Source organism: Jaculus jaculus, chromosome 2, assembly GCF_020740685.1.
Source record: "Jaculus jaculus isolate mJacJac1 chromosome 2, mJacJac1.mat.Y.cur, whole genome shotgun sequence".
Classification (NCBI taxonomy): Eukaryota; Metazoa; Chordata; class Mammalia; order Rodentia; family Dipodidae; genus Jaculus; species Jaculus jaculus.
The window spans coordinates 133,226,569-133,250,918 of record NC_059103.1 but is presented as its reverse complement, the minus strand read 5'-3'; the positions used below and the strand labels follow the sequence as shown (position 1 = coordinate 133,250,918).

The window sequence follows — 24,350 nt, the reverse complement described above, 5'->3', positions numbered from 1 at the left end:
TCTCTTTCCCACTAGAATGTACATTTCATGTGGGAAGAAGTTGAAGTTGTCAGTTTTTTACTTACATAGCCTCTGTATCTATAAATTCGACCTCTGTAGATTCAACCAAAAATGTTCTTTATAAAAGAAAAAGCTATCTATATGCTATCTACACACTATACAGGCATTTTATCATTATTATTTAAACTGGCAAAGAACTATTTACACAGTTCTTATATTCTAGCATGTACACATAATGTACACATAATTTAATGTATACAGAGGATTGCCACATGTTATACATTAACACTATGCCATTTTGTGCAAGGGTGTGAGGATCTGTGGGCTTTTCATGCAAGGAGATTCCTGGAACCACTGCCCTTGACCCTGAAGAGTGGTATCTTTTTTTGTTACTGAGGACAATGTCTAGCAGAACACAGTAAATTATTGCTAAAGCAAATTCAAATGTATTTCTTCATGTTCCTGGTATATGTGGCATGATGTGTGTGTGTGTGTGTGTGTGTGTTTGTGGTTTGTATGCACCTGTATGTGTCAATGGGATGTCAGCTTGCCTGTGGTATCTAGTGAAGATTATAAGTTGTCCCTCTTCATTATTCACCTTCCTGTCTTTACTTGAAATGGAGACTCTTACTGATTCCAGAGTTGGCTATTTCCTAACTTTAGTGATTATCTGATTTACATTACCCACAGGACTAAGGTTACAGATGTGCATGACTACACCTACCTATGTATGTAGAGATTTGAACTCAGGAAGTCTTAGGCCCCCTCAGTCCCTCATGCTTACACAAGAAAGCAACTTAACAACTGAGCCAACTTTTTAAACATATTTTATTGTTTATTTTTATTTATTTATTTGAGTAAGAGAGAGAAAGAAAGAAGCAGATAGTGAAAGAGAATGGTTTGGCAGGGTCTCCAGCCACTGCAAAGGAACTCCAGATGGGTGTGCCACCTTATGCATCTGGCTTATGTGGATCCTAGGGAGTTGAACCTGGCTCCTTTGGCTTTTCAGGCAAATGTGTTAAACATTAAACCATCCCTGCAGCACAAGTGTAAATTTTAAACAGTTAATATGGTAGTAAATAATTTGGGAAAAATTTTATTTTATCAAATTTGAATGTTTTAAAAGTTGTAATCTAGGGCTGGAGAGATGACTTAGCAGTTAAGCACTTGCCTGTGAAGCCTAAGGACCCCGGTTCGAGGCTCGGATCCCCAGGTCCCACGTTAGCCAGATGCACAAGGGGGCGCAGGCGTCTGGAGTTCATTTGCAAAGGCTGAAAGCCCTGGCGTGCCCATTCTCTCTCTCTCCCTCTATCTATCTTTCTCTCTGTGTCTGTCATTCTCAAATAAATAAATAAATAAAATTTAAAAAAGTTGTAATCTACTTTAATCAATTTTATACAAAGGCTTCTTTCAGTTACACATCAGAAAAAAACATAACTATATAACAAAGATTAGAGCTAAAAACAGTAATTATCCTTCATTTTCTTTGGCCTAATTTTGTATCTTTTTAGAAGTCAATACATTGATTTTTTTTTTATGACCTAAGACAGAATTTCATATATTAACTCCAAACATTTTTTGGCTTCAAAATGTCTCTTTCTCATTTAACAAAAGGCTATGAAAACCTAGAACCTCTTGCTCTCAAGCTATAACAATGGACAGTCATGAAGATTGATACAGTTAATAATAATTTAGTTTACTTGAAGACTGTTCCATAAATTTGTCTGCCAATCAACCTAATTGAATTATTGTTATGTAATTGAATGCATGTTGAATGCTGAGCTAAATACTCATAAAGCACTGTGCAATTATCTAAAAATCAATTACCAACTGTTTATTTATTATACTTACTGCCTGGATTGTGAAACCAAAATCACCAAGATTTTAGTCTGTCTCTCTCACATGTACACATACATGTACACCCAAGCATAAGCACAAAAGATTGAGAACTTTTACCAGAAAAGGGGAATATTTAACTCCATTTTGCAAGAGTTGATCATAAAAAATAAACTGAGTTCAAATTTAGAAGGGAAATTAAAGACATAATAGATCCTTTATCTGATTTTCAGCCTAATGTTCAGTCAGTCCATGACTAGAAAACATGTTTTTCTTTCAAGCATAATATAAATTAAAAGAGAAGACAATTATATCAAAGAGCCTTCCACACTGCCATTATTTCCCACTTACCCATAGGCACAGACACAGTGGCCATCAAAGTATAGAAAAGTAAAAACCCAAGTGACTACCTAGAGGAGAGTTTCTGAGGATTTCTAAATACCTAGATATGGAAAGTTGTATCTGAAACTTGTTCTAGGAAGTTTTGTTCCATAGATGCATAACTATAGGCTTGATAGTGTTTTAAATCTAAGACATCTTGCTAAAACATTCTGCAGATAAGGACTGATCTTTTTTTAAGTATATTTTTTATTTTATTTATTTATTTGAGAGAGAGAAAGAAGCAGAGAGAGAATGAGAATGGGCACTCCAGGTCCTCCAGCCACTGCAAATGAACTCTAGATGTATGTACCCCTTTGTGCATCTGGCTTACATGGGTCCTGGAGAGTTGAACTGGGATCCTCTGGTTTTGCGGGCAAATGCCTGAACCACTAAGCCATCTCTCCAGCCCAAGAGCTTTTCTTTTTAAACTACTACTGAGCTACAGAGATGACTCGGTGGTTAAGGCACTGGCTTGCAAAACATGATAGCCCAGTTCAATTCCTAAATACCCACATAAAGCCAGATGTACAAAATGGCACACACATCTGGAGTTTGTGGTGGCAGGAGGCCCTCGTGCTCCCATTCTCTTTCTTTTTCTCTCTCTCCTTGAAAATAAATAAATAAAAATATTATTGAAACAAAAAATACGATTACTTAGGCTGACAATTAACATGTCTACAAGGCACTCTATTGGGTCTCACCTTCTCTCCTGAGCACACAGGCTCCATCTCTATCAAGAGAGAGGAAGGGCTGGAGAGATGGCTTAGCGGTTAAGCGCTTGCCTGTGAAGCCTAAGGACCCCAGTTCGAGGCTCGATTCCCCAGGTCCCACATATGCCAGATGCACAAAGTGGTGCATGCATGTGGGGTTTGTTTGCAGTGGCTGGAGGCCCTTACATGCCCATTCTCTATCTGCCTCTTTCTCTCTGTGTCTGTTGCTGTCAAATAAATAAAAATAAACAACAACAAAAAAAAAGAGGGAGAGATCACAGACCACCTTCATCTTTCTGGTGGTGACCTGTGAAAAGGCTTATGGGAAACAGCAGGGCCTACTATTACACAGGCATGGCTGGTGACCTCCCAGCATTTACCACTTGAACCTTAAGCAAATATAGATAAAGTATCTCACAGGTCTCTGGAGTTACTATCCATATTTTTGAACAATGGAGGGGTGGTAGAGAATCCTTCAAAGCCAAGTAGGACAAGTTTAAAATAGCATGACTGACCATCAGACAATGCCAAAAGACAACCAAAGGTAGTCAGGATTGTTCCAATAAAGATAAAATAACAAACACTATTGTTATCTATAATTATTTTCCAGGGAATTATGCTTGAACATGTACTGCACCTATTCTGTACTTTTGTTTTTTCCTGAGGAAAACTTATTGTTGTTAATATTACTCAAATTTGATGACTTCTTTGGGAATGGTTAAGCTGTCCAGATGCTTTGTCAAAACACTTGCAATGTCCAGATTATAATACTAAAAATTGCCCTTTTTTTAAAGGATGCTATAGCCATGCTGGGGTACAGGGTATATCCTACACTCTAATCATTTTCCTAAAGTTCTCCTATGCCTCATAAAGAGCAAATTAAGCACATAGATCTTTTCTTTCAAGAAAAAATATAATTTAATAGCGTCAACAAACTGAGAAATCAACAGAATGTTTCGGTGTCCCACACAGAACTGACAAGTGTCACTAGAATGATTATACTACAGAAGGATGTTCTGTCTGTGACTCAAGAAGACCTGGACTCATTCTGCCAGTTGCTACCTGTTGGGCCCTGGTACCCTACTCCTTTTTCTGGATATCATCATCTTGATGATGCACAGGTCCATCCAAGTTCTAGGATCATGGAAAAAATACTCAAGATAAACTCAATCAAACAATGGGTGTGGTTGATTCAGGTGTCCCCCATAAACCTAGTTGTTCTGAATGCTAGGTTCCCAGCTGATGGAGATTTGGGAATTAATGCCTCCTGGAGGGAATGTATTGTTGGGGGTGGGCTTATGGGTATTAAAACCAGTTTTCCCTTGCCAGTGTTTGGCACACTCTTCTGTTGCTGTGGTCCATCTTATGTTGGCCAGGGGGTGATGTACACCCTCTGCTCATGCCATCATTTTCCCCTGCCATCGTAAAGCTTCCCCTCAAGCCTATAAGCCAAAATAAACCTCTTTTTCCCAGAAGCTACTCTTGGTTGGGTGATTTCTACCAGCAATGTGAACCGGACTGCAACAATGGGCATTCATGAATCTGGTGTGATACTGTGTCACTAGGTTCCAAGATCTGAAAGACAGAGTATATATTTTCATATACTCAAAAAAACTGCCTTTCAATTATCACAACTCATAATAATCAGTGCATAGTGGAAGTCCATGAGGCATCTTGGTTCTTGTATGTCAATATATAACAGGGGTCCATGGTTTGGATGGGGTTTGTTCCTCAACTCTTCAAATGTGTGTAGTTTCCATGTGGTGGTAATGGAGTACATCACCAGGTATCGCCTGGTGAAAAGTCACAGGGGTTGTTGCCCTCAGAAGGGATTAAAAGACCTCTTCTTGCTGGAGTGTTGTTATCTAGGGACAAGATGACCTGGGTATGATGATGTACCATTGTAATCCCATCACTTGGGAGATTGTGGCCAAAGATGCACAAGTTCAAGGCCTGCCTTGGGTATATAGAAGGACCCTGCCTTTTTTTTTTTTTTAAAGCAAGACTGTCCACTCTTCACTCTTCTCTCTAGATTCCTGCCTCACTCTGTGATCTCCCTCAGTCATCTCATCACTGTGATGACACTCACTATGAAGCAGCATACCAGGAGGGCCCCGGCAGATGGCTAGCACAGAAGTTTACCAGACCTCACAGGCTAAGTCTGAAACCATGAGCTAACTAACCCTTTTTCTCATATGCTATCTGCCCTCAAATACTTTGTTGTGCAACACAGAATGACATAGTATTTTAGAAAACCTTGAGCCCTGGCATTAGCATTATGTTCAGTGATCCACTACATAAAATATCCCAATAAGTGTTCTCCTTTTTTTTTTTTTTTAAATTTTATTTATTTATTTGAGAGCGACAGACACAGAGAGAAAGACAGATAGAGGAAGAGAGAGAGAATGGGCGCGCCAGGGCTTCCAGCCTCTGCAAATGAACTCCAGACGCATGCGCCCCCTTTTGCATCTGGCTAACGTGGGACCTGGGGAACCGAGCCTTGAACCGGGGTCCTTAGGCTTCACAGGCAAGCGCTTAACTGCTAAGCCATCTCTCCAGCCCAAGTGTTCTCCTTTTAATGAGATAAAAATATAAGATAAAAGTCTTGTTTGCCAGAAGAAGAATAAAAAACTTTCAAACCCTACAAAAGAAATATTCAAAACTCTCAGAAAGTGTACTCATGTACTCTCGTGAGATGCTACCATCAGAAGCTGAGCTAATTCTGTAAACACTTGAGAGCCCAGAGTTTGTGCATGTCTCCCTCTGCCATGGTGCACCGCAGACCAGGGATCTTCATGCTCTAAGCACAGGAATCCTGTCCCCATTCCCACCCGAAGCAGAGAAATATCACTAAGGAACAAGGCTGCTAAACCTGGAAACTGGTACAGCCTAAGCTGACTGCGGGAGTTATGTAATTATTTTTTCTGACTCTAAAAATAAAGCGCAGGGTAAAAATCCAGCTTGAGTCTTTTTATAACACCTCATAATGGAAGAAACATTTGAATTTTTTAGCTGGTGCACAAGTGAGAGGAAGAAAGCAAGATGGGTAGAGATTTAAATTCAATTCTTCTATTGTGTAAGACTACAGCATCAACAGCTGGCAATTGAGAGAAGAGATACATTATTATACTTATTTATAGCATTAACTATTTTACATTCATCCACAAAAGTAAAACTGTAAAAAAAAAAAATGATAAAGGGACTGTGCTTCTTTCATTAGCTTGTCTGTAATACGGATTGGTCCATAAATTAATGTGTATAAGAGGATGGGGTGGGGAGAATTCAGAGCTTTGCCGTTGTAATTATAGCTCTTTAAATATCAAAAGACACAAAGAAAGATTCCTTTTGAAAAGCCTACCAACTCTCTTGGCAAGACACTATTAATTACTTGCATAAATCTGCAGTTTGCACACCCAGAGCTATGGGTGACATTATTACATTATCCAAGCTTTTAACCACCCCCATTGGTCTCAGTGTGTTTCTTTGAAATTCTTGTTTACCAAGTGATCCCTCTGTCAACTTCAGCTTCTTGCTTGGAGAGGAGTAGAGCTCTGGGACAACAGGTAGCACTGAGTCCCTCACACAGTGTACAACTCACACGATTCAATTAGAGGACTGTACTGCATCATTTATTAAATTAGGCTGGAGATTGCCATGAGCAGTAATAATATCAGAAACTTATTTAAAAAACAAGACATAGAGCTTCTGTAAACAAAACCAAACCACATGGGCAAATAGAAAATATGAAATGGGCCTCCTATCTAAATTAATGCCTAAGCCCCCAAGAAAGAAGTACTTATTGCTTAGAAAAACATTTGCCTCCCAATTTTTTTTTTAATTTTTTTTTTTTTTATTTGAGAGCGACAGACACAGAGAGAAAGACAGATAGAGGGAGAGAGAGAGAATGGGCGCACCAGGGCTTCCAGCCTCTGCAAACGAACTCCAGACACGTGCGCCCCCTTGTGCATCTGGCTAACGTGGGACCTGGGGAACCGAGCCTCGAACCGGGGTTCTTAGGCTTCACAGGCAAGTGCTTAACCGCTAAGCCATCTCTCCAGCCCCCAAATTTTAGCTCTTATATGTGCACTCAGCCAATGGTTTTCTTTTGAACATCCATGGCACAGGCACGTTAGTAGAATTAAAATTTGTTCTGCCACTGCTTTTGTAATAAGTACAGACTCTATATTATTCAGGAGAAGAGAGAGGAGCATTTTGGTTGATAAAACGAAATCCTAAATTCAAAGCTGCTAATGTGTCCCCTGCTGTGCCAAAGTGCCAACTTGTGCAAATTTTTGAAAAATGAAAATGGATTTTTGACCAAGCTGAATCAGTCTGCATCATCTCTTTGGAGAGAGCAACGCAGCTGTAAGCAGGCAGCAGGTCAAAACCTAAACTTCCTGAGGCAGCGAAAGAAAACGGCGGGTGTTCGTGCTCACCGTCTACACAACACAAAGCCAAAGCTGAGACTTCGCTCAAGTCAGACCACTGTAAAGACTGTGCATAGGGAAGACTTAAGAACAGATCTGAGAGGTAACCTCACTCACCCAGCCATTAAACCTAATGTCACACCATTTAATAACTCAAGTTGTTGAATTACTTTTAATTAGCCAGCAAGCCAATTAATTACAAGTCTTGGCAAACAACCAGAGTCTATTGATACCTGGAAGCTGGATCATGCAACAGAGTACAGAGCTCCTACTATCATGTGAATGTCCTCACCAAAGCTGACGTTGTAGGGCATGAAAGAGGTGAGTCCAGGTGTGGCCTTAAAGAAGTGATCAATCCATAAAAGCTTTCTCATAGGAATGGATTGCCCATTCATGGACTAACAAATGGAATGTTTCTTGATGAGTCTATTCCAAAAGGTAGTTTGGCTCTGTTTTCCCTAGACACTCCCTCACCATGTGGTACTCGGCAGAGTATCCATCAGTGAGAAGACCTTTGCCAGATGCAACCTCCTAACTCTGACCTTCAAGCTTTTAGAATCATAAGCAGAAAAAAACCTTTATTTCTTATAAATTACTCAGTCTATAGTATTCAGTTATAGCAAAGAAAATGACCTACAGCACTCTTTTGCATTATCATCTTAAAATGCGCAGCCAAAAGGCTGACTTGTCCATACAAAGACTTTGTTCTGGGAAAAGCAGGGAACACGCTCTGGAATATATGGGCCAGGACAATTCATGAGCAGATCCTAGGAAGCAAACCAAGGTTAGGTTTGTTGTTGTTTTGGTTTTTTGAGGTAGAGTCTCACTATGGTTCAGGCTGACCTGGAATTCACTATGTAGTCTCAGGGTGGCCTCAAACTCACATCAATCCTCCTACCTCTGCCTCCCAAATGCTGGGATTAAAGGCATGTGCCACCACACCTGGCTAAGGCTAGGGTTTTTTACATATAAAACGAATAAAGTTATTTAACTTCTGTAACAATTGTGTTTGATTGCAAGGATTACTAACAAGATGATATGTGCATGTTTCTGGAACATTCAGTTACTGGCTGACATCCTTGTAGAAGTCAATTTTATGCAAGGTTGTGGTGAACTTCGTGCAAGGTTGTAACTCTAATGCATTACTAAAATAGCTGTCTTCACAGGCATGCATGTTTGAGGGTCCTCTTGCCTCCTCCTGTTTGCTAGATTTGACATAAGTGATTCCATTTTGGTATTGGTAACTTTTAAACCCTCTTGTGCTTCAGTGAGATATACATAAGCACAGGAATATTTTGAGATTTGGAGACATGAGAAAAGCCAACAGCATGCATGTACACGTGTCTCTAGACAAAGCCATGTGCATACAGACTAAGCCAGTAATAGAGATTATCAGATGAAAGTGAGGCTGTAAAGAACTTGCGATAAATATTCTAGTGCCTCCTGGAGAAACATTGCAAAATTTTTCACCTGATCAATATTTTGTCAAGGGTTCTGCAAATAGGAAGGATAAGTTGATAAATATTTTCCTCAAACCTAAACACTGGGGGAAGGAAGTGCCATCATAGCCATGGTCTAGCACAGAAAACATATAGATATATAAAAAAGAACTCAAAACTAAGCATGCAAGGATGCATATGGTGTAGGAGATGTAAAGAATAACAAGAAAAAATAGTAACACACAAAATAATTGTGGGTATAAAGTATAAGAACAAACTGGGAATGAAATATGGAAAAGAACTATGGGAATATTTCTTATGGCCCTTACAAATAACTATTTTGAGATCATTATTGTAAGATGCCAAATTCCTTATTTGTAACTTGCCCGAAGTTAATGTTACAACTATATAATCCATCTTCGTAAAGAAATGTGACTAAGGGCTGGAGAAATGGCTTAGCGGTTAAGCGCTCGCCTGTGAAGCCTATGGACCCCGGTTCAAGGCTCGGTTCCCCAGGTCCCACGTTAGCCAGATACACAAGGGGGCGCACGCGTCTGGAGTTCGTTTGCAGAGGCTGGAGGCCCTGGTGCACCCATTCGCTCTCTCTCCCTCTATCTGTCTTTCTCTATGTGACTGTTGCTCTCAAATAAATAAATAAAAAATGAACAAAAAATATTAAAAAAAAAAAAGAAAGAAAAAGAAATGTGACTAAGTTTCCTCTGCCTTGGTGGACCTTTAGCCTGAATAGCACAGACAACCAATATTGACAAGCAAGGTTTAGAGATGCTGACTGATTTGAAGCTATGCTCCTTGCCCAATTTCCTCAATGATTGTCCCTCCCTGGACATAAGATGATTGGGCTGAATTTCTGTCAAGTGCCCTCTCTAAGAAATGGGCCCTCTAGGTATTACCCAAACAGAAAACACAGCCCCCACGTCTAAATCCTGACAGATGCTCAGTCTTCCTACCGTGCTCCTGCTTGCTCCTCACCTTCAGTGTAAAGAGAGCTCTCCATGGGTTCATGTCCTCTTATGCTGCTCCACAAGCTGGGCTTGCTTCTCTCCTGTACACACACTGACACAGGAGGACGCAGGAGTGGGCAGAGTTGACTGCTTTGTCTTGCCAAACATGCATGTGAATTAAAACATTTAGACAACCATAGTAAGCTACCTAGTATAACAAAAAAATTGCTATTTATTTAAAGATATCATTAATTCTTAAACTAAGTATTTTATTTTTTATTTATTTGTTTACTCAGATCCTGGGGCTGGAGATTGTGTGTGTGTGTGTGTGTGTGTGTGTGTGTGTGTGTGTGTGTGTGTGTGTTGTTACAAAGAACATAAAAGCAAGATAGGAAAAAGTGATAAATGGACTGAGTTGAAGGTTGAAGGTAGGCAGGTCCCATAGGAATGTTTCCAGAGTGTCCTGTACATGAGGTAACTTTGAGAAAACACTCAAGAGGGAGCAATCCATGAAGCTATCTGTGGAAAATGACAATCACTCTCAGAGAATAAGAAGTCCAGGGCTGGAGAGATGGCTTAGTGGTTAAGCACTTGCCTGTGAAGCCTAAGGACCCCGGTTCGAGGCTCGGTTCCCCAGGTCCCACATTAGCCAGATGCACAAGGGGGCGCACGCGTCTGGAGTTCGTTTGCAGAGGCTGGAGGCCCTGGCGCGCCCATTCTCTCTCTCTCCCTCTATCTGTCTTTCTTTCTCTGTCTGTCGCTTTCAAATAAATAAATAAAAAATTAAAAAAAAAAAAGAAGTCCAATCGTGTGTCTGTGACATATCAACCATACTTCCTTGTTTTCTGTGTTCTATTATCCTGGCATTTGAGCCTGGCTAAGCCAGGAGAGACTACTCTTCCAAGGTTACCTTGTTTCTAGACACAGAATAGAAGCCTATCTTTGGACTTTACCATGCAAACCTACAAGAAAAAAAAGAAATATACTGTCACCTTCATCTTAGTCTTTGATAAAAATCATCCAAATTTCATAAATGAGATTTCCGTTAAGAAAGATACAATCCTACCTACAACTGCTTCTGGCAGTTGGTCATAAAATTTTAACACTGGAGAAGAATTTAGTGCTTTTTTAATTTCAAATATCTCTTTCCTAGGTGAACACAGCTGTGGTAGTTTGATTCAGGTATCCCCCATAAACTTTGGTGTTTTGGATGCTTGGGTTCCCCAGCTGACAGCAATTGGAAATTGAAGCCTGCTGGAGGCAGTGTATTGTTGGGGGCAGGCTTATGGGTATTATAACCAGTTTCCCCATGCCAGTGTTTGGCACACTCACCTGTTGCTATTGTCCACGTTTTGTTGGCCAGAGGGTGATGTCCACCCTCTGCTCCATGCCATCATTTTCCCTGCCATCATGGAGCTTCCCGCTCGAGCCTATAAGCCAAAATAAACCTTTTTTTTTTTTTTTCCCACAAGCTGATCTTGGGTGGGTGATTTCTACAAACAGTGTGAACCTGACTGCAACACCAGCTCACATGATAAGCTAAGAGAAGAATTAGACATCAGAATTAGACTGAAGCTTCCATCACATAATCTTGGGATTTTTTTCTCTTGTTTCATTTGCTTTCATATTCAATCAATATTTTAAGATACATATAGTATACAGAAAGCTGAAACAGCAGGCTGGATAGATGGTTTTGCAGTTAAGTGTGCTTCCTGCACAAGCATCAGGGTCTGAGACTATATGAGCTCAATTCTCCAAAACAGCTGAGTGTGGTCATGTGCATCTGTGACCCCAGTTATGTGGGACAGTGGAGACTGGAGAATTATTGGAGCTCACAAGCAGAAAGCTTCAGAATCGGTAAGAAACTCCATTGCAAGGAAGAACATGAGGATATGTGACAGCAGGTTTCACCCCGTGTTTTCCTCTGGCAGCTATAGGCCAGCCCTGATGGATGCTGCACCAGCACATACTCAGGCACACACCAATTACACATCACCCACCACACTTACTATGTACATGCAAAAAAGTGGAGCGATATTAATGTTACTTTTATGTTTTCACCCAAAATGTAAAGTCTTCTGATGCCATGGCCCGGAGGAATGACACCAAAGAGCGCTAGCAGGTGAACAAATGAGGTTCCATCATGAGTACTGAAGTGGCAGTAGTCAGACATGTTGGTACTTGACCAAGTATTTGACCTTGGTATAGAAGTAAAGAAGCCTGCCACAATGACCTAGCCCCTTACTAAGAAATGTTAGCAAGCCCTAGACCAATCTCACCTCCAGCCTCTTGCTTTTCCCATTCAAATGGAGTCATTAAAAATCTTGAAAGGTGAGCTGGAGAGATGGCTTAGTGGGTAAGCGCTTGCCTGTGAAGCCTAAGGACCCCAGTTCGAGGCTCGGTTCCCCAGGTCCCACGTTAGACAGATGCACAAGGGGGCGCACGCGTCTGGAGTTCGTTTGCAGTGGCTGGAAGCCCTGGCGCGCCCATTCCCTCTCTCTCCCTCTATCTGTCTTTCTCTCTGTGTCTGTCACTCTCAAATAAATAAATAAATAATGAACAAAAAATATTAAAAAATCTTGAAAGGTGAACTGGAGAGATGACTCAGCAGTTAAAGGTGCTTGCTTGCAAATCTCGCCCATCAGAGTTCAATTTCCAGTACCCAAGTAATGCCAACTGCATAAACTGAAACTTGTATCTGGAGTTCATTTGCAGTGGTAAAGGCTCTGGTGAGGTCATTCTCCCCATCCCTATTCTCTGTTTCTTTCTCTCACTGTCTCTCCAAATAAGTAAATAAAAATAGTTATGGGCTGGAGAGATGGTTTAGCGGTTAAGCGCTTGCCTGTGAAGCCTAAGGACCCCGGTTCAAGGCTCGGTTCCCCAGGTCCCACGTTAGCCAGATGCACAAGGGGGCGCACGCATCTGGAGTTCATTTGCAGAGGCTGGAAGCCCTGGCGCGCCCATTCTCTCTCTCTCCCTCTATCTGTCTTTCTCTCTGTGTCTGTCGCTCTCAAATAAATAAATAAAAATTAAAAAAAAATAGTTAAAGGAAATTCTCTGGGAGGTGGTGGAGGGTTTTGAGGTATGGTCTCATTCTAGCCCATGCTGAACTGGAATTCACTCTATACTGTCAGGTGGCCTTGAACTCACGGCAGTCCCCCTCCCATGTCTCCAAAGAGCTAGGATTAAAGAGTGTGCTACTACACCTGGCACCTTACTTACTTTTTTTTAACAGATTATACTCTTTTATTTCATCTTTCCTGTCTCCATTATCCTGGGGCCCTTCTCTGTAGGATTATGGGATTCACTGTGGGGTCATAAAGGCTTCAGTCAGTGCCAATGGAATAGTGGGGGGACTGTGCCTCAAGGTATTCCCTCCACTCCCAGAGCTCTTACAGTCTTTCCACCCCATCTTCTGCAAGGTTCTCTGAACGATGGCAGGCCTATTGGCATGGCAGTCTGATTTAGTATTGAGCTCTTTGTAGCCTCTGGATTTCTGCTTTGATAGGCTTTGCTTCATCACTGTGTCTGCCAGCATCATCCTGAAGCTGGTTGTCAGGCCAGCAGTAAGAGCAGTGTTCATGCCACCTCAAGTTCTCCAGGGTCCTGGCAAAGGTGGAAGTGGTGGCAAGTCTCCTGGTGGGCAGTCAGCTATCTTCTTGTCTTATTGTTGGATCTTGACTATCTGTTTTCTCTGCTATCTATAAAATAAACCGGGTTCTCAAACAGAGAGAGAGAACGAGAAAGAGAGAGAGAACAGCTTGGGTTAAGTGTGTATGTAATTAATTAATTATTTGAGAAATTTTTGGTGTGCCAGCCCACTCTCCTTCTCCAAAGAAAAGTGGGGGCTTCTCTCTGAAGTCTGAGTTTCCTGGCTGTCGAATTCTGACTTGGTTTCCAGTACCAGATATGAGTTCAATCCCATTGAGCAGGCCTCATTTTCAGAGAACAGTTGGTTACCCTCAGAGGCTGTGTGCCACTATGGCAGAATTGTGTACTTCTTGTCAAGCTGGTTGACTTTGTTGTCTGCAGGGTCCCTGCTTATTCGTGCTGATGGTGACCATTTTCTTCCAGCAGTTCCCTTCGTGCTTTCTGGCACTATGATGTCTAGCCATGGGGGATCTAATTTCTCTTCTGATTTCAGCATGAGATTCCAATGCCCTATGACCACACCCTGTGGTGTCTCCAGCAATAGCATCTGACCCTTTGGCTCTGTAAGGTAATCAAGTGTTTTGGCAATGGCCTAGATTGTTGGGGGGATGCCATGGGTCCTTCTGGCTAACAGCTTACTGTGGAGGGGGGACCTCAACTCTGGGCCTCAGAATTATAGGCCAGAGTTCATGGTTTTAATAAGGTTAAATGCTGTCCACCTTCTGTACACACCGCCCCCCCCTTTATTTGTGGTTATATCTTGTAGAATGCTAGGCAAAATTATATTAATATGGAACTGATTCAAGATCTCCTTACCTCTAATATCCTGCCCTCCCCAAACTTGTCAGGTAACTTCTCTCCACTCTCCCTAGTTCTTCTCTTTACTTGTTGCATTCTAGTTTTATGCCCATATTTCTAGTGCTAAGCTGATTATTATTTGCATTCATCTCTGATTGATTCCAGTTAGGAACAACCACAGATGAGAGGACATGTGGTGTTTGACTTTCTGTACCTGCATGACATCACTTAGCATGACTTTTTCCAAATCTGCACATCTGGAAATTTTATTATTTCATTTTTCTTTACAACTGAGTAGAATTCCATTGTGTATATGTACCACACCTTTATTACCCATTCATCAGTTGATAGGCATCTATCTGGATTGATTCCAGATTCTAGCTATTGTGAATAGAGCAACCACAAACATGGCTGAGCAGGTAAAGAGAGGGATCTTTAGGGTCTATGCCCAGATGTAGCTGGATCAAAAGGTACTTCTATTTTCATCTTTTTCAGGAGTCTCCACACTGATTTTCATAGTGACCATACAACTTTGCACTCCCACCAGCAGTCGGTTAGGGTTACTCTTTCACCACAGCCTTGCCAACATTTGTTGTCATTCAACTTTTTGATGAATGCCATCCTGATTGGAGTAAGGTAGAATCTCAGAGTTGTTTTGACCTGCATTTCTCTAATAATTAAGGATGTTGAACATCTCATTAAATGTGTAATGGCCATCTGTATTCCTTCTTATGAGAATTTTTGAAATCTCTACCTCTTTTTGATTGGGTTACTTGATTTCTTTTTATAGTTTAGTTTTTTTCAGTTCTTTGTAAATTTTATATTTAGACTTTTGTCAGAAGTATAGCTGGTGAAGATTTTCTCCCAGTCTCTGGGTTATCTACTGACTCTGTAAGTAGTACCTTTCTAGTTTCAAGAGGTCCCAGTGGCTGAATATTGATCTAATTTCCTGTACTACTGGGTCTTATTCATGAATCTTTCACTACTCCTATATTGTGGTGTGTGCTCCCTGTTTTTACTTCTAGTTGTTTTATAGTTTGAAGTTTCTATTGACGTCATTAGGCAATTTAGAGCTGAGTTTTGTGCAGGGTGAGAGAAGTAGGTCTAACTTCATCCTTGTACATGCATCCATCCAATTTTTCCAAGAGCATTTGTTGAAGATGCTGTCTTTTCTCCAGTGTGTATTTTTGGCCCCTTTGTCAAAGATGAGATATCTGTAGTTGCTTGAGTTTAGGGATGGGTTTTCTATTTTATTCCATTGGTCATAATATCTATTTTTGTGCCAGTACCATGCTTTTTAGTTGCTATGGCTTTATAGTATATCTTAAAATCAGGTATGGTGACACATGATATTTCTTCTGTTGAGGATATTTTTAGCTATCCAAGGCCTTCTGTTCTTCCATATGAATTGTCAGAATATTTTTTCTGTCTCTGTGAAGGACATTTCAGGAATTTTTATTGGAATTGCATTGAATTTAGATAATCATTTTGGTAGGATGGCAAATTTCACAAATTAATTCTTCTAGTCCATGAACATGGGAGGTCTTTCTATCTTCTTATATCCTCAATTTTTTTTCCTCAGTGTTTTTATGCTTTCATTATAGAGCATTTCCATTTCCTTGGTGAGGGATATGCCATGGTATTTATTTTTTTGTGGCTATTAAAAATAGGACAGTGTCACTTATTTCTTTCTCCATATGTTTATCTTTGGTGTATAGGAAAAATACTGATTTTTATGTATTGATTTTGTATCCTACCACTTTACCAAAAGAATTTATCACTTTTAGAAGTTTTTATGGTGGAGTCTTTTGGGTTACTTATATATAAAGTCATGCCATCTGCAAATAGGGATACTTTGAGTTCTTTCTTACCAACTTGTATTCCTTTTATTTGTTTCTCTTGTCTTACGGCTTGAGATAAAACTTCAAATACTATGTTGAAAAGCAATACTGAGATTGGGCACCTGCATCATTTTCCAGACGTTAATGGGGACATTTAAAGTTTTTCCCCATTTAGTGGGACCTGGGTCTTAGGTGCTTTATAAATAGCCTTTGTTATGTTGAGATATGGACCCTCCATACCAAGTCTCTCCAGTGTTTTGACCAGTAAGGGGTGTTGTATTTTGACAAAGGCTTTTTCTTCATCTATTGAAAATAATCGAGTGTGTGTGTGTGTGTGTGTGTGTGTGTTTAAGCTTATTTATGTGGGAAATTACATTAATTGATTTCCTTATGTTGAACCATCCCTGCATTCCTGGGATAAAACCTACTTGACTGAGGTGGATGATGCTTTTGATGTGTTCTTGAATTCAGTTTGCAAGGATTTTATTGACCATTTTTCTGTGTAAGTTCATTAGGGTTATTGGTCTATAATTTTCTATTTTTGTTTGGTCTCTGTCTGATTTAGGCATTAGAATAATGCTGGCTTCATAGTTTGGGAGCATTCCTGGTTTTTCAGTTGTGTGAAATAACTTGGGGGGAGAAGTGGTTTTAGTTCTTTTTTTTTTTTTTTTTTGGTTTTTTGAGGTAGAGTCTCACTCTGGTCCAGGCTGACCTGGAATTAACTCTGTAGTCTCAGGGTGGCCTTGAACTCAAGGCGATCCTCCTACCTCTGCCTTGGTTTTGGTTCTTGATTCAAGATTGGGTAGAACTCAATGGTGAATCTACCTACCAGCACCTGAACTTTTTTGGAGATTTCTAATTACTTTCCCATTCATTTAAAAGTAATCAGTTTTGTTAGGAAGTCTATCTGTTCTGGGTTTAGTTTTCAAAGGTGATAAGAGAAAAGGAATTTATCCATTCCTACCAAATTTTCTAATTTTGTGGAATATAAGTTCTTGACATATGTCCTAATGATTCTTCCAATTTCATTATTGTCAGTTTCATTTCTAATCTTGCTGATTTGAGTCATTCATTTCTTTTTCTTGTGATCAAATTGGCTAATGGTTTATCAATCTAGTTTATTTTTACAAAGAACCAGATCTTTGTTTCAGCAATTGTTTTAATTGTTTTATTTTCAATTCATTGATTTCTGCTTTGCTCATTTCTTTCCATCTAGCACTTTTGGGCTTAGACTGTTTTTGCCTTTCCAGTGCCTTAAAATGCATACTTAAGTTGTTTATTTGAGATCTTTCTGTTTTTGTAATGTAGGCATTTAGTGTTATGAACTTTCTTCTTAATATTACCCTCATTGAATCCCATAAGTTTGGGTACATTTTGTTTTCATTGTCATTCAGCTCAATTAATTTATGGATTCTTTCCTGGTTTCAACAACCCATTCATTGTCAGAGAGTTGTTCAGCCTCCAGGAGTTGGTGTGTTTTCTGTTGTTGCTGACTTCTAGGTTTAATGCATTGTGGTTGGATATAATATAGAGAATTATGACAATTTTTCTAAATTTGTGGAGAAATGCTTGATGCCATAATATATGGTCTATTTTGAGGAAGGTTCCATGTACTGCTGAGAATGTGTATTTAGTATTATTAGGGTTGAATGCTCTATAGATATCTGTTAAGTCAATTTGATCTATGGCATTGTTTATCTTTATTGTTTCTTTGTTTATTTTCTGCTTAGAGGATGGATCTACGGATGATAGTGGGGTGTTATAGTCTCTTACTATTAGTTTATTGGGATTTATATGTTTTATTATCTAGTAAATTTTGCTATGTAAAATGAGATACCCTTGTATTTGGTGCACATAAGCTTATGATCTTCATGTTGAATTGTTCCTTTAATGAGTATGAAGTAGCCTTCTTTTATCTCTTTAAATTACTTTTGATTTAAAGTCAATTTTGTCCAAAGTAAGTACAGCTACTTCTACTTGTTTCATATTTCCATTTGCTTGGAAAACCTTTTTCTACCCTTTCACCTAAGAAGGGCTTAATTGTAAGGTGGGTTTATCATAATTAGCAAATGGATGGATCCACCTTTCTTATACAGCTGGTTAACCTGTCTTTTATTTATTTATTTATTTATTTATTTTGGTTTTTTGAGGTAGGGTTTCACTCTGGTCCAGGCTGACCTGGAACTAACTATGGAGACTTAGGGTGGCCTCAAACTCATGGCAATCCTCCTACCTCTGCCTCCTGAGTGCTAGGATTAAAGGCGTGTGCCACTATGCCCGGCGTAACCTGTCTTTTGATTGGGGAATTGAGGCCACTTATGTCCAGAGTTACAATTGTGAGGTGTGAGTTAATCCCTGTCATGTTGATGGTTTGGTGGAGTTTGGTGTTGTGTCGGTCTTTGCATGTTTTAAGACTAATATATTTCTGATTTTTTTCTTTTTTTCCCTGTTGTGCATGTTGGTTCATCTCCTGAATGTGGAGTATTCCATGCAGCATTCTTTGCAGGGTTAGTTTGGTACTCATGCAATCATACTGCTGGTTGGTATTGTGAAAGACTTTTTTCTTTCACTTTCTATTAGGAGGGATAGGTTTTCTGGGTATAGTAGCTTGGGTGGCAAGGATGGTCATTTAATTTTTGAAATACTCCATTCCAAACTTTTCTGGTTCTAAGAAGTTTCTATTGAATAATATGAGATAATTCTTATGGGCTTACCTCTATATGTTGCAAGCTGTTTTTCTCTAACAGCTTTTAGTACTCTCTCTGTTTTCTGTGTTTAGTGTTTTGATTATTATGTGTTGCGGGGTGTCTCTTTTGTGGGCCTTGAGAGTGACAGAGAGAGAAAGAGGCAGATAGAGAGAGAGAGGATAGGCACGTAACCACTAAGCCATCTCTCCAGCCCTGTTCTCACTTAAAAAAAAAAAAAAAAAAAAAAACTTGAAAGTGTTTTAGGAATCTAATTCTTCTGTATTGTCCTCAGGTTCTGAAAATCTGTCTTTCATATGGTTTACTCTGTTGTAAGGCTTTCTTGGGAGCCTTCAAGGAGGGTTATTACATTGCTGTTTTCTGTTATCTTTTTCTTCAGCATTTCCATACCTTGATTGAATTTGACCTTTAAAATTTTTTTCATTTATTTTTATTTATTTATTTGAGAACAACAGACAGAGAAAGAAAGAGGCAGATAGAGAGAGAGAGAATGGGTGCACCAGGGCCTCCAGCCACTGCAAACGAACTCCAGACGCACGCGCCCCCTTGTGCATCTGGCTAACGTGGGACCTGGGGAATCAAGCCTTGAAGCAGGATCCTTAGGCTTCACAGGCAAGCGCCTAACTGCTAAGCCATCTCCCCAGCCCTGAAATTGACCTTTTTATCATCTCTTTATATTCATTCTGACACTTGAGCTTGTTCTATCGGTCCATGAGTTCATCTATTTATTGGTTCCCTCAAATTCTTTTAGCTTTCTGTTGATATCTTTTTGATTGCCTTCAATTTCATTAAGCCATCTATGGAGTTCTGTTTCCTGATACTCTTTTGTTTCCTTCAGCCATCTATTGAAATGTTCTTGTTGATTATCTTTCATTTTCTTAATCCATCTTTTGAGTTCTTTTTGTCTTTCTTCCAATGTATTGAACCAACTTTTGAATTGTAATTTGAATTCTTTGTGCCAATTTTCTTCTATTTCCTTTAGCCATTCTTGCAGTTCCTATTTGATTATTTTTTGTGTCATTTCTTCCCATTCAACAAGCCATTTGTTCATGGTTTCATTAAATTTATTTAAAATTCTTGTTGAGATTTCATTCTGGGCCTCTCTGCTTTGGTGTTCCTCAAAGCTTTAATTGGAGGCTTCCATTGTGGGAGTAGGTAATCTTGGTGGGGATTTCCTTTTGGGTGTTGTTTGTTGTTTGGTTTGTGTTGGGTTCTGCCTATCTTGAGCTAAGTTGTCTCACTGAAGATGCCAACATAACAACTCTTTATAGCCTGGTCTAAATTAATCAAGGTGGGTGTGTGTTTGAAGACTGTTCACTGGATTGGGGTAGGTGCACTTGACCCTGAACAGAGTCTACTTTGAGTGTAGCTCCTCTGAGAAAATCTGATAAGACCTTGGGAGACTTTGCTTTCTTAGTATATAAGCTGGGTGGGTTTGATACAGTCTTATTTTCTGTCTGGCTTTTTGGAGGGAGATCAGCTCCAAGCTTCTCCTGAAGCAGGTACACAATTGCCCTCTACTTCAATCCTTTTTCAGATAATATTTCTTTTGGGGGGGTGGGGTGGGCTTGGAAGGTGAATGTGAGAAGTATGACCCACGTTAGTTGGCTGCTTCCAACCATTCTTCTGCTGGCTTTGCCTTCCCAGGCAGCTGCTCAGGAGTGGCTCTACCCTCAGTGCATAACCCCTAAGTTCTGCCCTATCTCATCATGGTGTGTGGTGTGGCCCTGCTCCCAGCTTCTCTTAACGCTGGTTTTGCTCTCCCAAGTAGCCACTCAGGGATGGCTGTAACCTTGGTATGCAACCCTTCAGCTGAGCTCCATCTCACAATCTAAAAGAAATTCTTGGAATGCCATAAAGCATTATTAAGTTATAGTGACTGTTCTTACCTGAAGGTTGATATTTATATGTTACCCATATTCAAATGCTTGTAAAATCTTGCAAAAAGTTGAAGCCATATTTTTAAGTCATTGAAATAAACAACATGTAAGAGATAATTTTGCTGATCTGAGAAGCCCCCCAAATTTAATTTTAAAGCTTAATAAAGTTAACAAGATGTTTGTTAAAATATCTGCCCATGATCATACTGTTTTCCATAGTGTTCTATAAAATTTGTCTTTAATATGTAAAATCAGTTACATTTTCCAGAAATGCCTAGTTATCATCTTCATTTAATTATTGCTACTAATCATTTGTGCTTGAACACAATCTATGAGGCAATGAAGCTCTTATCTGTCTGGTTTACCTTTCTATCTCAGGGCATAGCAAGATCCTAGGAACTAGTAGAAAGTAAACAAGTTTGCTGGAAACTATGGTCTAGATCAGCAATGTACCCCCGGAGACCTTGTGTTCCATGCTTGGTGTCCAGGGCAGCAATGCACAGAGTGGGGTCATTAAAAGAAAATAGAATCATGAAGGCTCTCACCTCATCAATGGACTAACGTATTGATGAATTCATAGCTTAATGTGCTCTTCAGAGATTGAGCTGAGCTGAGCTGAGGATGCATAATACTAAGGCTATGACTTTAAAGGGTATATTTTCTACTAGACCTTCTGTATCAGAAATACAAGAAGTATCAGTAACACAGTAAGTAGTTCATGAAAAGGGAGAGGCATGGTGTAGGGACAGCAAGGACTCCAGTCCCAGAGGGGAGAAAGGGAGTTCGGTGTGATCCGAAAGCAAGAAGGCAGTCAGGGCATTGAGAACAGTCTCCTGCAGGCTTAGTGTGGGTTGGGAGGGCGAGATGAGCTCCAGCCCCATGTGGCTACCTTCAGCTTCAGCCTTGCATGGCTATTAGTCTGTGTCTCAGATCCTTGCACATCCTCATGTGCCCCTGACCACTTGCAGTGGTAATTGCTGTGGTTTGGATGTGGTTTGTCTCACCATGCCATGGTGTTATGGTGGTAGGAATTGAAGAGATGGGGCCCAGTGGAGGTAATGCTGATCTCCTGGAATGATTTGGTTCTCATGAAAGCAGATTGCTATAAAGAGTGAATCTTTCCCTTCCCTTATGTCCTGATTCCCATCTTCCCATGTGATCCTTTCCTAACAACCTTCTGTTATTGAGATGGTATTCACTATGGGGCCCTTACCAAAACTGAGCAGACAATGTATTGAGCTAAATAAACTATTTTCTTTATAAAATCCCCTGCTTCAAGTATTTTGTTAAAATAACACAACATGAAATGAGACAATAGCTTTTAAATACCTCCTATCACTCATTTCAACTTAGTTAGGTCTAGACCTAAATGTTATACAAGTGGAATTCTGGAGTACTATTATTGTTTTACCTGGTGGTGGTTATTTAGGTATGCATTCCCATAAAATAAGATTTATGTTTAATATTGGTGCACTTTACTTTGTGCCTGGAATACTCAATCTTGAAACTGAGAAGAAGAAGAAAGGAAAGCCCAAGAGACTTACTGGGCTGTGTGTCTCATGTACATGTTTCTGTGGGTGTGAATAGAGGTGACATTTGAAACAGAATTCTATAAGCTTGGGAAATGCTAGGTTAAATCAAGTGCACACCACTGCATTCTGCAACACTTCCTCGAGACTTGCTGTATCAGTAAGCATCACGAATCTGCGAAGCACGATGAATCTCAGAATTTCTCACATCTTTTCTGGAGGCATATTTCCAATAGCTCAAACATTGACTTGCTGTGGGAAATTTTTCTGGCCTAAACATTGTGGGAAAATGGATTTTGTGAAATAGAGACCTGATTCATCTAGATAAATAATTTCCTGGCCCACTTGAAATTTAAGATAGCAATGCACAAATCCTTCAGGCATCAAGCCATGCAAGTGAAATGCAGGAACAGCATTCACAACTCCAACAGATCCAGGGTTACGTTTTGAGCTCTCTTACCTATGAGTGATATCTAAAGATATATATATATATTACATCTCCCATGTCGACATGTTCAAGGAGATGTCCTCAAGGCCCATGTGACAAATAAAGAAGTATTTTTAGACTGACACAAGCATAAAAATGTTCCTGCTGAACAGAATGGTGCATGATTGTGATCCCAGCACTCCAAAAGAAGAAGCAGAAAAAGCATGAGTTCAGGGCCAGCATGAGCTACATAATGACCCTGTCTCAGAAGACTTGGGAAGATTTTGCACACTTTAAACAAACACATAGTTCTCAAATAAAATCCTTCTGCAAGTCTAAAAATCTCTCTTTATAAAAAGAATAAGGCTGCTGAGCAAGCATTTGTAGCTTGTACAATGGCAGAATGGACCCAAGCTTAGTGTTGTGACCCATTTTGAAAATAAAGTATCTTGAAATAAAAAAATAAAATAAAATAAAAAATAAAAAGAATAAGGTTTGCATATAGTTTGTTCTCTAGAGGCAACAACATTTTCAAATATTTAAGACATTAAACATTTTAGTACAGTAAACATTTTAGTACATTAAACATTTAGTACCTTAAACATTTAGTACGTAGTATATTTTAGTACAGCTTTATAAATATAGCTGCATTATATTGAGATTTACAGCAAAAAAATTATATATAAAGTTAAAAATTAAATCAAATGGTTAAAATAAAAAGTAGCCAAGAGAAAATACTGAAGTGAAAAAACTTTGCTAATATTTAATGGAATGCTGTAAAAAAAAATTTTTATCATGCAAATGAGACTCCAATAAAGATCTTGTTTCTTCCCGCTGACTAATCTGGGAGCAACAGAGAATGTCATTCATTTTAACTATCTTTTAAAAAGATCTTGTAATATTGCCATCTGTTGGCATATGACAGACACAGCATTTCAACCACACAGATAATGAAGCAAAAATACAAAAAATTAAAGAGGCAGATGTGGAAAATTCACACACTCATTTGACTTAGCATTTCACATCTGTTCTCTCTGAAGCCTTCCCTGAAAACACCAATATAATTCCTGGATTCAGCACCTTGAAATGTTATGCTATGCACCAAGTAGCATACCTATGATTAACTGAGGATCCACTCATTCCAACATATCATGATGTGTTTTCTCATCTATATTGAGAGACCTGCATCCAAAATTCAGTTTCTGTTGTAAAGGGAGAATCCATATAGGTCTATATAGGTTCATATTATATCCTACTGATCCATGCTTCTATAAAATTGCCTCCTTGGCCTTTGAAGTCAACTCTAACAACAAAAAAAAGATCATCAACTATATTTTTAATATACCAATCTAAGGTCTTATGCACTTTTTATTGGCAGAGAGATGCAAATAGCACAAATATTAATCAATTCCTTTATTGTATATAAGCCTATTCATTTACGTATGAAATAGAGGGGATAGACAAATTGTAAGAGTCAGAAGGTGGGAAAGAGTATCCTGAGGCATCCCCCCACCCTCAACACACACAGAGACTGATTGGAGCATTCATGACTCACAGTGAATACTAATAACCCCACTGAGGAGGACTCTCAGTGGAATGAGGGCTAGAGAGAGGGAACATAAGAGTGCAACCAATGGAAGTATTGGAGAGACTGCTCAGTGGTTAAGGCCTGCAAACACTAAGGACCAGAGTTCGATTCCCAAGTACCCACATAACACCAGATGTACAACATGGTGCATGCATCTGGAGTTTGTTTGCAGTGGC

The 24,350-nt window shown here is 39.6% G+C and overlaps 1 protein-coding gene across 1 annotated transcript in view; it reads left to right on the top strand.

Annotated features, from left to right (window-relative positions):
* The first annotated feature begins 7,177 nt into the window (after positions 1-7,177).
* Positions 7,178-24,350, top strand: part of LOC101599042 (HIC ZBTB transcriptional repressor 2) — a 57,960-nt gene continuing 40,787 nt past the window's right edge. The window contains 2 exon segments of the mRNA XM_045143542.1: positions 7,178-7,457; positions 10,909-10,937. Coding sequence (XP_044999477.1) covers positions 7,178-7,457; positions 10,909-10,937 — 309 coding nt within the window.